Source organism: Notothenia rossii (assembly GCF_949606895.1).
Source record: "Notothenia rossii genome assembly, chromosome: 3".
Classification (NCBI taxonomy): domain Eukaryota; kingdom Metazoa; phylum Chordata; class Actinopteri; order Perciformes; family Nototheniidae; genus Notothenia; species Notothenia rossii.
In genome coordinates this window covers 28,977,131-28,991,372 of record NC_136901.1, presented here as the reverse complement: position 1 = coordinate 28,991,372, position 14,242 = coordinate 28,977,131, and the positions used below count along the sequence as shown (strand labels likewise).

At 40.9% G+C, this 14,242-nt stretch overlaps 1 protein-coding gene across 2 annotated transcripts in view; it reads right to left on the bottom strand.

Annotated features, from left to right (window-relative positions):
- kcnip4a (potassium voltage-gated channel interacting protein 4a) overlaps nt 1-13,492 on the bottom strand; it is a 79,181-nt gene extending 65,689 nt beyond the window's left edge. Inside the window, exons 1-2 of one of the 2 annotated variants that reach the window (XM_079672363.1) lie at nt 11,874-13,492; nt 11,384-11,656 (exon numbers count right to left, since the gene is read on the bottom strand). In XM_079672363.1, the coding sequence (XP_079528489.1) occupies nt 11,384-11,468 (85 nt within the window). In that variant the 5' untranslated portion in view covers nt 11,469-11,656; nt 11,874-13,492. Of the gene's footprint in view, nt 1-11,383 lie in introns of both variants that reach the window. The other variant, XM_079672362.1, reaches the window with a different exon arrangement.
- Nucleotides 13,493-14,242: the final 750 nt, after the last annotated feature.

Below are 14,242 nucleotides of genomic sequence, written 5' to 3'. Positions count from 1 at the left end.
ATTTAACCAGATTTCCTCCTATTGGAATTCTTCCAAGGACCAAACAGAAACCATGGTAGGAATCCTTATGGACCAATCCCATTTACTCCAAACAATATGGAAAATAAATAGCGCTTATTAGCACACAATAACTCTGTTTTACTATTGCACCATGCCATGTTAGTGTATATCTGTTCCCATAAGTTACACTACAATCAGTGTAAGCAGAATAACAGGTTTAGAGGAAAAGGCACAGATTTCCGTTGGGGCCACAGTTAAATTACAGAAGAGAAAGAAAAAACGACAGTAGGAGGAAAACACGGCGACGAACCTGAAGGAGGGATAATAATAATAATAATACATTACATTTATAAAGCGCTTTTCCTGGTGCTCAAAGCGCTTGATGATGGACGGATGAGCGTAAAAGGGTGATCCATCCTCATTAGGGACAATCTAATGTATGGAGCAGCAGTGAGAGGCAGGAGGACGGTCAGTGTGATCTGTGGAGCTTTGTTTGTGTTGGAGAAGCTCAGGGAAATACTGTAAACGGTAAACACAAATACATCTTTCCCCTGTTGCTTTGCATTTAAATTTGCGACTGTTTCAGTGATGCGTGGAAAATGCAGGAGACTGTAGAGAAAGTCTAAATGACACCTCGCTTCCTCGAAGGACGCTCTGTTTCTCCGTGTGTCATACATCACCACCTTTACATTCTGCAACGTTCTCACATCGAGCTGCAACCATTTAATGTGTGGGTGGCATTTTGCTGTGTCATTCCTAAAGGAAACAGCTCAGCAAACCTGTCTCGCCTGCTTCATAAAACGATTTGTAACGCACCCTTTAAGGGCTCTGCAAGTTGGAAAACATAGTAAGAAGGCCATTTATACTTCTAAAATACACTATTGGAGGTCCATAAAGTCTTAATCTGGACAATGATCATACTAATTTGTCATGGTTACCACAAGCAAGGATTTTAAATTCATCCTAGCACAGATGCAACATGTCAATAACCTTGATGTCTGATGGGTGAAGAAATGGAAATATAATCTAATTATTCAAATTAGGATCACGCAGAGAGCCATGCTGTCTAGAATTTGATGAGTGAATGCATGCAAATGCTGATTTTGAAGTGCATAACTGGATATAAAATGATGTAAAGGTCCCATGTCATGGCCATTTCTACTGATCATAATTCCATTGTTGAGGTATACTAAAATAAATGTATACTATGCAATTTTCCAAACTCACATTGGTTTCTCATACAGCATCTCTGTATAGTATGTGTATTCACTCTCTGTCCTAAACAGCTTGTTGGAGCTCCTGCCCCCCCCTCCCTGTGAGCCCAGTGGCCGTCTGCGAGACACCGCGGAACTCAGCCTGGGCGCACACACACACACACACCCCCGCAGCCTGGCTGGGAGTTTGTGTGTGTACCCAGGCTGAGTTCCGCGGTGTCTCGCTGCCTCGCCGACCCCACACCAGTGAGCCAGCTCACAGTCTCTCTCTCCTCGCAGCAGCGAGCCTCGCAACGTCCCGCCGAGTGTGTGAGTGTGTGAGGAAGTCTGCGGATTGGTCCAAACGTAACGGCTCCGCGGACGTTACGTTACGTCACTATATCCGAAATACGTCACTATAAACAAGAAGTAAACAATAGAAAAAGAGAAATGTCCAACAAGGCGTTCTGGGGCAGCATAGACAGGTCTTTTCTGTGTTAGAGTTTTACTCAGAGTGTACTTTGAGGGTTTGTGACTTTGCAGACCGTTTACATGCAGAAAAACCTTCATAACACACAAGGGGACGGGTAATAACCGGAAAAGCATGACATGGGACCTTTAATGAATCACAGCTCTCAGGCAAATGGTGTAAATCCTTTCCAGAGTTTAAGTTAATCTAGTTAAAGAGATACAGTTACGGAAATGTGCCTTTCTACAAGTCTCTTATAGAGGAGCTTTTAGAACAAATGCAGGAAAAAAAACAACAAGCTTGATGAAAACATTATTTTAACGCCTTAGATATAATAATAATAATAATAATTGTTTAAACTAATGCTGTGGAGGCAAACACTGCTCAAACTCCACCTTGGAAGTTGACTTTAGACAGTTAATACTCAATATGTGTATAATATTTTCTACTGTATGTCTCTGGAGCTTTGTTAAAACCTGAGGTGATATACACAAATTGGACACATGAACATGCTAAAATACTCACAATGAAGTAATGAAGCAGAAAGAGGTTACGCTGCAAGCATTAGGGCTCTAGCTCGTTTATCAAATACTCTGTGCATAATGTGGGGGCGCTTTGCTCTCCTCTGGTTCTGCTCTAACAGTGATGTTGTCCAGGACAGAGCCCTCTTGTTTACACCTGCCCTGCATTGACAGAGCGTCAGCCAGGTAAGTAATGGGGCCAAGGGTGGGTCTGTCTGCAGAATGATGGAGATGGAGATCCATTTTCTGCGATCCGCGACGGCCTGCAGAGAGTGACTGATGACGGCGGTTTACAGCAGAGGAGTGGGGAGTGGATGGAGGAAAGAATCTGGACTTAGGCTGCACGGTCTGAGGTTGTGTCCTTGACTTGCAGCTTATACATGGATTGAGTGGTGAGGACGGGCAGAATCATTCTGGTCACACAACAGAACTTTAACCTCTCTTCTCCCTGAAACACCCACAAACTGAGTAAAGTCCACCATATAAACACTAAAAAATCCTTTATGAAGCCACCCCATTTTCAAATTAAACTGGTTCTATACCTGCAACGATAATCGATTATTTGATCAGCATATGCATTATCAGCAACTATTCTGATAACCAATTAATCATTCAAAGTAATTTTAAATGCAAAGATGTCAAACTAATCCGTTTTCAGACTCCCAAATATGGACTTTGAGACACTGGGATGGCCGTCCTTCACTATTACCTGATAGTATATTTAAGCAATAGCTCACGACAGGCCGTGGTATATGCTCATTATATCACAGCTAAGGGGCGTGGTTCGGCCCGACGCGAACTGCCTGCAGTTTGCTTTTCATACAGCCCAACGGTATACTGTTTCTCTCAGACGCGGAGGGATACTGACTTGTTGCGAAAAGTAACTTACAATTCTACCAGTGGTATACGCTCAGTATATCACGGCTAAGAACCAATCAGATTGCTTGATTTGACTTGTTCGTTTTATAAAGACTATTTATACATTAATAAATGGCAGATGAATGAATTGTGAAATAATCATTTGTTGCATCCTCATTTAGCACCTGCATCTGATTATAGTGCGCACAGGTTATAGCAAAGTCGATACAAGGAAACTAAAATATCAGTGCACTTAAATCTGAATGAAATGTACCTTTTGAAAATGAACAATAATGATGTCATGCTGCAGATTTTTCAGACTGTAGTGGCTCAGAGGCTAATAATGTTGTATATCAAGGACTGCAAGGGGCAAACTAAGAGGTAAAACACTGTTTATTCTACCTGCCTTCAAACAACGCTCTCAAGCTCGTTTTTTTTTTGCATGCTAATTTGTTACAAAAAGTCCAAAGATATGAAAGTGTTTTTGTTCAATAAGTTGATAAAAACAACTTAAAATGTGGGACAGCAGCAACCCTTATTTCAAAAAAGTTAAATGAAAATGTCATATCCTGATAACAAAAACAAAAAAAGTGCTGACAAGCTCAACAAGAGAAATGTCAAGGCAAATGTATGCAGCAAAAGCTGTCATGGATATGCTGCATCTCGTCCATTTCTTTTCATTGCCTCAGTTTATCCAGCCGTTTGACATTTCGCACACATCTCCACTTTCTGAGGAGAACGATCTGTTTGAAATATCAATCTTGAACCAATCAAAGAGGACATGGAAACCATTTGAGAGTTACACAGCGCCTTGGGAAATGAAATACATATAAAATGCCCTGATACCTGTGGGACAGCATGAACATTTCTCACTAAACAAGTTCAACTTTCCTGGACATTAACCCTAATGCTGAAAACATTGGTGGTTTATGATGCTTGCATGGTGAAATGTGTAATTATATAAGAGCTATTACTGATAATAGGTTCATATTTACTTCACCACTCGGATACTCAAGGGTGCAATTCTCCTTTTCTTGGCATGGACGGTAATTGGCAGTAAACGGAGCGTGGAGAGGACATTGTCTCTCACACTGCTCTGCGTCTGGGGCTGAGGCTTAACTCTTTGTGAAAATACAGCCAGAGCAACTGAATAAAAGGCAGCATCTAAAACAAAGAGCCTCATCGGGACCTTCAAATGAAGTGATTACAAAGTGTGAGCAAGCAGATAAAATTGAGTAGAGGAGAAGAAAAGGCATGTAAAAGCTAGAAACTGCAAGCAGGATAATTTGAGAAGAGAGAGCAAGGACAAAGAAAAGGGGGATAGCCGAGGGGGTAAAACTGTTTTGATTTGAGTTAACAGTAATGATCACTTAAAAGAGAGTCAGAGCAGATCACATAAGCTTTGGGTGAACCACAATGAGCAAAGAAAACAACTTTAAAAGCAAACTAATTAAGACTCCTCTTTAAGGTCTGCAAACCTGAAGGGCTCAGTTTCAGCAGTGCTTTTGCTGATATTTAACTTAACAGTAGTAGACCAATGAATCTGATGTTTAGGTTTTTCATAATACCAACCTCTAAAGTACATTTCTTAGTGGATTCCACACATAAGCGTTGTAACTGGTCAATCCTCACCAAACTGAAGATAACCCCACCATGTTCCCCTCTCAGGAAAGGCAGTAATGGGGAAAACCGATAACATTGGCCAGAGACGGTTCATTTAAATGAGCAGTGGCACGAGATAACTACAGGCCAATGCAAATATAGACACCTGAGGCACAATACAATCCAGCCAACTGGAAGAGATTGCTGACATCAATAAAAGCACAAAAAACCCATTTGATAATGTCCAAGTGTGAGCGATAATGTTCCAATCTTAAGCACTTGAATTTCCCTTTAATTGGGCTTGAACCACATTCTGTAACACTGCAAATGTCTCCATTGTGGGACTAATGATTATATTAACATAATCTATAGTAATGGAGTGAGTTGAAGTGATTATTCAGCGTATGGGACTGGGAATTACATTTCCACAGTTTTTTGTCAAGCACATCATTTTCTAAGTGGTGAATGTGGGGAGAATTCCTCTGCAACCACAGCAAAAAGTGTGGGGATATTAGGGTCTAATATTAGACCCTAACCCTTTTCAATAGAACATAAATGTCTTGTTTAATCTGGTCGAAGTCAAACACAATTCATGTCCTACCCCTTTATTAATCCTTACCTCTATATAAAAAGCTCAAATAATATTTACACTCTGGTTTTAAAAAGAGTTGTAGACAGAATGTTCCACTACAGTGAGTCTTCAACACTGGCCGAATTGTCTTACAGTATTTTTCAGGTTTAGTCTGAGAGGACCAGCTCAGTTCAGATAAAGCTCCCAATAGGCGAGCACTGTGTACTGACCGAACGAGACAAAGAATCAGTGCTGCTCTGCTGTTGGCACCGCAGAAACCAGAAACCAGAGGAAGAGAGGGATGCTGTGACACAAAGAGACGGATCTGCACCTGCCAGGAAGCTGATATGGACACAGATATCACAGGCAAATGTCTCCTTTCTGCCCTCGCCACGAGGAAGTGAACCATGTGAAAGGGTCATGGTGAAAGGTTAAAGGAAAGCCGTTAGCAGAGGACCCTGTTGTTCTTTTTCCATTCTGTAAGAGTTCTGGCTCTGATGTTCTGGATCACAACACCCTAATCTCTTGCTTCAAGGTAGTGCAAGACATCTTGTTAAGCTGTATGTCCTTACTCTGGAGTGTCAGTCATTAGTCTCCTCTCACAGCAGTACAAATGATACACAGAATGTGCCCAAAACTGCTTTTTTACCTCTAACTGAAAACATTCGTTGGAAAGCTGCAGCATGGGATAAGAAAGTACTCCTTCAATTGAAGCGGATCTGAGGGGTGAATGCACACAATATATTTAACGTATGGGAACAGACGGTGCTCTAAGAGTGTTTTTCTAGTTTCCAAATGTTGTCAGAGTAAGTTTGAAGGAAGTATTGAGATTACACTGAATCAAAGAGTCATGTATTTATCCCGGATATTTCAATGTCAAAGCTTCCAGGAGTATTCAAGACAGATCTCTTGGGAATATTTTCTATACGAAGAGTTAAAGGCATCAAAGGTTGTAAGCAAACTGTAAGCAAGCAATCAAATCTTGCAGTTTGGTCAGGTGAACCAAGCAGACGCCATGTTAGTTCACTGGGTGTGAAAGGGAGCAGCATGGTTACCATCTGCTGGGAATTATTGGAGAAGTGGCACAAAGGCAGTTATTTGTTTCACTTATAGACTTTAACCACTGGCTTACAATAAATGTCTGCATGTGCAATGTTTTATCACCGTCTGTATTAAAGCTGTGAGCACTACATTACTACTACTGTACACTGCCTTTTCTACACAGCCTCTCTCAGACCGGGTACAGTGCTCAGGTATCAAATATTCAGTGTTTGGTTAGGGATTATGGGCTTTGAACGAGCTGTCCTCATGATACAGGTGGAACATGACCTGCTAATAGCCGTCAGCAAACCAAAGCGAGGGAAACAAAGACCGCTCCTCACGTCACTGGGCAGGTCATACATGTGCTTCCAAGTGCATGCTGAAGAGTGTATATTCACAGCTTCATTGTGTCCAAGATCGGATGAGTACCTCCAAGTCTTCACTCACAAAGAAAATACTTTTCCTGGCAGCAGTACACTTTGATTTTAGATTCCAGATAAGACCATCTTTCAACTTATAATTACTGGAGATCTACAGAAGAGTTTTCAATAATTCAACAAATACTCCACAACTTATCCTTAGATGAAAAGGTTTATTTCGAACATTATTTCTGAGACGGATATTATTCCTCGTTTTCAGACTACACTGTCTCAAAAGACCTTGAACAACTGTTCCTAGAGAAAGGCAACATTTGAGGAAAGTCCAGTTCCGAGTGAACTTGACTTCTCAAAGAAGACCACAGTTGACCGAGGACACACTGGGAGTCCTGGGACAGGAACATCTCTGAGACGACCTTTAAGTGCTTAGGGGAAAATGGAGAAAGCTGGCAAAAGTTCCAGGAGAAAGGAGTGCAAGTGTCTCTCTGCTTGCCCTTTTGCCTCTGCAGGCCTGACCCACACAAGCTGTCTCACTAAGTAGTTAGTCTAACAAAAAGGGATGGATTTCCTACACTGGAACTGAACTGGAACGTACGCCATTCAGGAATCAAGTACGAGTGGTAAACAGGAACTTGATTGATTTGTTCAGAAACAACCAAAGAAATCTATTTAGTTTTGTATTAAAAATAAAACAGAACATTTTGAAAGGGAATACATTAATGTTATCATTAAGAAGCCCAGAGATAACACAATCATTCTACATTGTTCCATTAAGAAGAATAGACAAGCAAAAAAGTCATTAAAACGGAGGAAACGTTAATAATAACAACAACCGCATTAACAAACTAATCCAACTTCTTAGAATCAATACAAGCACGGAATAACTCAGAGGCTTAACTCAAAGCTTTGAAGAAAGGAAAGTCATACTTAGCAACTTTTACCTTTCTTTTTATAAGGTGTGACTGCTGTCCCGATTACAAAAACAGGATGATGAATTACACTACCTTAAATACCCTAAAGCAGGGGTGTCAAACTCAAGGCCCGGGGGCCAAATCCGGCCCGCAACTTCATTTTATGTGGCCCGCAAGAGCTTACAAAGAATATAGTACGTTTATTATACGGTTACATGCTACTTTACAGCATATCTATATATGTTCATCTTAATTAATTTCTTATTTTATAGTTATTTATCATCAATTATGAAGTTATAACCCTATCCAATAAAAATCCAATGCAGAGGCAATAATATAATATAATACATTATTTTATATATATTATGTATTTATATATGTATATTTATATAGTTACAACTGGCCCTTTGAGTGCAACGATAATGCTAATGTGGCCCACGATGAAATTTAGTTTGACACCCCTGCCCTAAAGCAATAGGCGAAGATGCTTCAAAATGCTTTTATCTGATCCAGTGTACTACAATGCGAGTTGCAAGTTGGTGGAAAAGACTTGTGTCAGTGCACAATCAAGGGTATTGACTGCATAAATAATAGACATTGAAAACGTGTCACTCTAAAGTAGGCAGCATAAATCACACGGCTTTAACCTGTCTAAATGATTCTGATGAATTAGCCGCCGGACTGGTAGCTCTGTGTTGGAAATGTTCGACTAGATTTCCCCTGGTGTGACCAACAAATAAGTTCCGGTTTTCCAATTTAATTTATTATGTGCTGACAGTGCTTTCTGGAGTTATAACCTGGAAGGATCTATAATTTGTTTCCCTCTCTGATCTATGATTTGTTTCCCTCTCTGATCTATGATTTGTTTCAAGGCCTACTGGGCAGCACTGGTGGCATGAATATAAACCACAACTGTTGTCTCCACTTTTTTTTCTAAAGCAGCAACAACAATAAATGATTTCCTGGATTCAGTGAAGACATCAAATGAGTTATCACACAAGAAATATTGACGCGCAGAAATGATAATGAGGTAAAAATGTGACCTTTAACAAACTTCTTGTCCAAAGACCTTTATTGAGAAAAAAGCCAGTGTGGACAAAAATCATTTATGACCTTACAGATGTGATGAAAGCTCTAACATCACACAAACTACCCTCTATGTTTTTTTGTGGGACTTGGCAATTGATCAATGAAGCAACGACTGCAACTGTTCTAGGACAATGAACACCTCAATTAAAATCCCACGGTCTGTTAACTCACTCCATCTATCTTCCTCTTCCTCTGCTCACACAAATATGAGACGGCGTTATTGTGGTCAAACTCCATTTGTAATCATCTGCAGCACAGACTTCCAGATAAGTCGATATGGTGTGTGTATAGAGAAATGGATCCACTTAAGCGGACTGTCTAATGACTGATGGGTTTGGGAACTGTAAACGTGTACAGCTGTCGTATGATTACGTAATTAGGATTACTTTAGCCGACAACAATTATTTGCATAATTGTTAGCTACTGAGTGTAAAGCCATTAATACAAATGTTGCATCAAATATACATTGAATAAGGTGCATTTCCATCAGCTCGGTATACAGTATAAACACAACCTGTATATGTGATGAAAGAGAAGGAAACAAAATGTTTCTGTTTCTGCTAAGATGAAACCAGATTTGTTGCTTTCCAGAGACCGATGATAACAGAGATGTCTCCTGATGTATAATGTATGGGTGCATCAGTGCATTTGACAGCACTGGGGAAAGTTATCCTGGAGTTGATGCTTTTATCTAGCTTTTCTAATTCACATACAAATATTAGGATGAAACATGGTGTGATAATAAAAGTGTGGGATATTATAACAATATATTAGTGTGTGATGAGAGAGGGATGTTCGATGCAAGAGAATAAATTACCGATTACTTACTACTGCTGTACTGGTACAAGTATACGATTAAGGTTATACATAAATTAATGCAGCAGCTCCACAAGACTATACTTAACTGTCTTGAACTACTTTTTAGTTTGGCCTAAATAAGAAGAACAACATGTCGTAAATAAATCCGTCTAGCAAAGCATGGGGTAAAACATTGTTTCAGCTAATTAATTGGAGATTAGTAAATACTATTTTGCCAATGATCACATCATTTTGATGAGCAGATATTTACATTTACAACAGGTTGAGTTGCAAAGCCAAACACACTAACATTAACAGAAAAGTAACAATACATTGGTTCACAATCATTTGTGTTTCTCTATTTTAGATCATAAAGGTTGAGGTTGTACGCCACCCTTTACACACCAACTTCATCGTGTGATAGGCTGATAGCTGATTGGCTCGTCTAACAAACGTCATGCTTTCCAAAGACTGAGAGTCAGTTACTGTGTTATTTAATTTGTGTTGTCCTTAGAGTCATAAAATAGCAACCAAGCCCCAAAAAGAATGTTTCTCTAACTCACCGTATGTACAGTAGTTGGGTTTTACTCCGCAGGGAAATATGTCCAGCCATGTATTTAACACGATCAATAATTTAAAAAGGACTGACAATATTGAACCCAAACAAGTATCGCAGTATAAAGCAATTTGTTAAATAACCAAACCTCGGAGGACAACAAATGACATTACGACTGAATAATGATCATCAAGTGGGAATTGCAATGTGACCCAAACGACCTGCTGGTAGCTATAGAAACTACTCCTCTGGGTAGACACAATAGATGGATTTCTCCACACATGCTGTATTTACTGGCGTGATTGAAAAGCTGAAGCCACCTACTCCTTTAATAGCTGCCTCCCATCCTCCCATCACGTTCGCTGTCACTAAGGTCAAGGAGAAAGTGGAAGTAGGCATTGGTTGTATGGAAATACCCTCTGGAAACACCTCTTTTTGTAAATCCATGTGGGTTTTTTCCAGTACTGTATATACGACAATTAGGAAAGAGCCACAGCTAGAAAGAAATCTCCCATGTTGGAATTCATTGGCATCTTCATGTAGCACCTCTCTGTGGCTCAGCATCCCCTCTCACATGCAGTGTGCTAATCAACAACTTACCCAACAGCTCACTTAATGCAAGACTGAATCAGGAGCAATGGAAGGTAAAGGTGTCAATGTTTGCTACACGTGTTGGCACATCATCTATAGAGCTATACAAAATCAAGAAAAGGCAAATGATCAGGTCCAAGGATAAGTAACACAGCCTTATCGACATATGAAACCAGTAATGCGAGCCAGATATCAGTGCATACTACTGCTGCTAACCTTTATCCTGTATTGAACTCGTGGAGTAATCTGCTGGTAATCCACTATAATACCAGATGTAATCTTGTTAATACTCTATCCGTCTTGTTGGAAAGGCTCTTTGCTGTGTGTGCGCTGAACAAAAAAGGGAAACAAACATCAAGTAGGCTTTGAAGGATGATCCAGGTGCAGAAATAGTGATGAATAATGCTGCATGGGCACAAAGCATGCAACAACTTTCGTGTCATTTCAGGAGGATTCAGCATTAATGTGCAAAACACGTGATGAATGTAAGACTCGGCTAACAGACCCAAAGAGTATGTTAATGCTTAAATACTTTTTTTAAGTAAAGATATACTATTAACAACCAAAAACTGCACAAGAAGACTTCATTGTTGTGTTTTCACGTATGCAGAGAAGGTGATCATTTAACTCTGGAATTCATCACCATAAGTATCAAAGTGTCCCAACACAGACCGAATGTTAACTTTTTAATAAGCCGTCATTACCAAAATGTAAATTAAGTGGAGGACTTTCACCGAACATAAAAAGCAGATTAAAGCGAATACAGGGGTATAAGTCATCCTCTCAAAGTGCAACAGGAGTCTTACCGGTGTTGAGCGTCCCTGTGACGAGTCTGTACAGGTACTGTGCGAACTTGAAGATCTCCCGCTTGCACCTTTTCCTGCAGCTCATCTTTGCTCCTTGGAAGGGGCGGCAGGGGGTTGGGGGGGGCTTGGAAAAGGTCAGCACTAAAGATGGACTCGGGGTAAAAAAAGAAAGAAAAAAAGAAGAAGCAATCCAAGAAAGAGTTTTACTTTGATAAAGTCCAGCGTCCTCTTCTGTCCTCCACTCGTGAGGGGGGGTCAGCGTGGCCCTTGTGTCTGTGTGTGGTGGGAGAGATGATCATGAGTGAGGGGAGATCTGTGTGTGTGTGTACGTGTGTGTGCGTTTGTGTGTGTGTGTGTGTGTGTGTGTGTGTGTGTGTGTGTGTGTGTGTGTGTGTGTGTGTGTGTGTGGCTGTGTGTGCGTGTCCTGGCTCCAGGGTAAGGCCGTCTGATGTTGTGAGCTTTTTCTGTCAGGTCATTAATATTTTCTTACCGGCGGATTGCCTCCTCTGGCAGGTTGTTATTTTTTCCTTCCACTCACTCTTTCTCTTCAGACTTTTCTAGCAACTCTTCAGAGCTAAACACGCTCCCCCTCCTCTCCCACTGTGTTCCCCGAGAGAACTCTTCACAACACAGAGGTGCTCCAATGAGTGGGCCTCTCTCAGACACACAAACAAACACACACTCCTACATTTGATCTCGTAGTGTGCCTGCTGCTCGCTCTACTCAGCACCATCTGTGGATGTTTTACACTCACTGACGGTTGCCATGGAGGTGTGGCCTGATTGGCCAGAGAGTAGGAGGAGGAGGAGAATGAGGAGGAAGAGAGGGGGAGATATACAGCTCACATGGAGGAGGAGGAGGAGGAGGAGGAGGAGGAGGGAAATAAAAGGAGAATTAAGGGGAAAGTGTCCACCAATGAATCTGCAATGACAGTACATGATGGGCCTGCCACATCATGAAGGTTAAAAACGTGATTGACAGTAATGGATGATGTTTATGGTGCATCAAGGGCTCTTCAGAGGGAAAGGGAGTGACAATTACACTGTACGCAAAAGTCTAGAGAGTAAAAGCTAAGGTTTGTGAGATTTCCTTCGACCAAATGTCAAGGTCAGCGCTAATAATGAGTGACAGCGTCAATGATGACATTAAGTCCATCCGTGAGCATCATCTTCTTCACTAATTACCCACACTGTACCCCGATCGCACTCATCTATCAATGCCAGGTGCTCCCATCTCAAACACCCGTCATTAACTCAAACCTTTCACTGGCTGCAATCAAAATACTGCAGTGAATTCTGCTTAAGAAAACACTGATTTGTTCACATTTTCTCATTAGTACACGTCCATCAGGCGGAGAGACAGGTATGGTAGGAGAGGGTTACATTTGCTATGAGACAGAGTTGATGTTCCACAGGTTACTGAAAGAACGGCAGGTCTATTACTGTGGATGCTGCCGTGCAGACTCTGACCTTGGTGTCTGCACACACACACACAAGTTCTGAAGAGTGAGGGGATGGTTTTACAGGCAGTAGGAAAAAAGGTTTCAAGGACTTGTGTGATACTTGTTACTGGGTCAGAGCAGCACAGAAAACTAGTACAGTGTCTGAATCAGGGGAATAATTTAAAAAGGTACCTGTGGGGTGCAGCAGTGCCTGTTTTTGACATGATATGCTTCCACATACTTTGGCAGAGGATATAACAAACATTTTAATAGACGGTGGCTTTTAAAATGATGTTGCTGCATTTTTGATTGCGCGCAAGCCAATTAACTATAAAGATTATCTAACTATTTATATCTTCATGAGTCGACTTTTGAGTAAAAGGGTCTTAAATATGGTATCGCTCCATGCTCACTGCTTTGGTTGTACACTACTGTGTCTAGATGCCAAGCAATGATTGGTCCATTGCTGTTAAAGGGAGGGTCTTAACAAAATAACCCCCACCAAGTTATTTTTAACGCTTGGTTCATTACTTTTTATGAAATGGGTTTATAAAACATAATGGCATGCCTTCGATGAAAAGAAAAAAAGAAATGGTTATTTATACCTCAAACCCTCGAGGGTCATTTTACCCCCGTTATAAAAAAAACGCTGAATAATGTAACATCCGTAACAACAAAAGTTTCATAGTAGCTTTCTATTAAAATACATTTTTCAACACACCTTAAAATCTTTTAAGGCCACCGTCTTTGCTCGAGAATGCTTTACCAACAAATAGGTAGGCCTGTTTCTGTGCATACATTGCTTGAAGAATTGCATTATGTCAATATATTGCAGGCCCCGCCCACCCCCTGACCCCCTGAGAACACTTCACTTCAACATGTGTGCAACTCCATCCGATGTCACCAAGCCCCTGGTTTCCATTTCCATCCAAGTTTCCGATAAACAAACACACCCCTGAAGAGAATTCAGTGGAAGCAGCTATCTGTGGTCAACACTGTCCATGATACACAGAGTTCAACCAGCCTCCTCTCCTTCTCTGAGGTGAACAGATGGTTGGCTGCACACATGAGCGGTTAGCAAACCAACACTGACTAAAGTCTGTCAGGTGAACTGGCCAAAGTCACTTTTTTCCTGCAAGCTTGTGCTCTCAGCGCCTCTCCACCCCTGTTGAGTGTGAAGTGAAACAAATCCCCACATTCCAGTTCCATATACAGTCGGGAAGATCTCTCAACCTGTCATGTTTATCTTAATGAGTAAGGTCAAGGCAAAACAAAAGGTTATGTGGTGACGCAAACACAAATCTTGTGGGATGCGCTAAGGTTTTAAGACAAAAAAAATTTGAACAGTGAAGGCACATACTCCAACTACAGAACTACTAAAAAACGAATTGTACAATGTATATACATTTAGAAAGAGG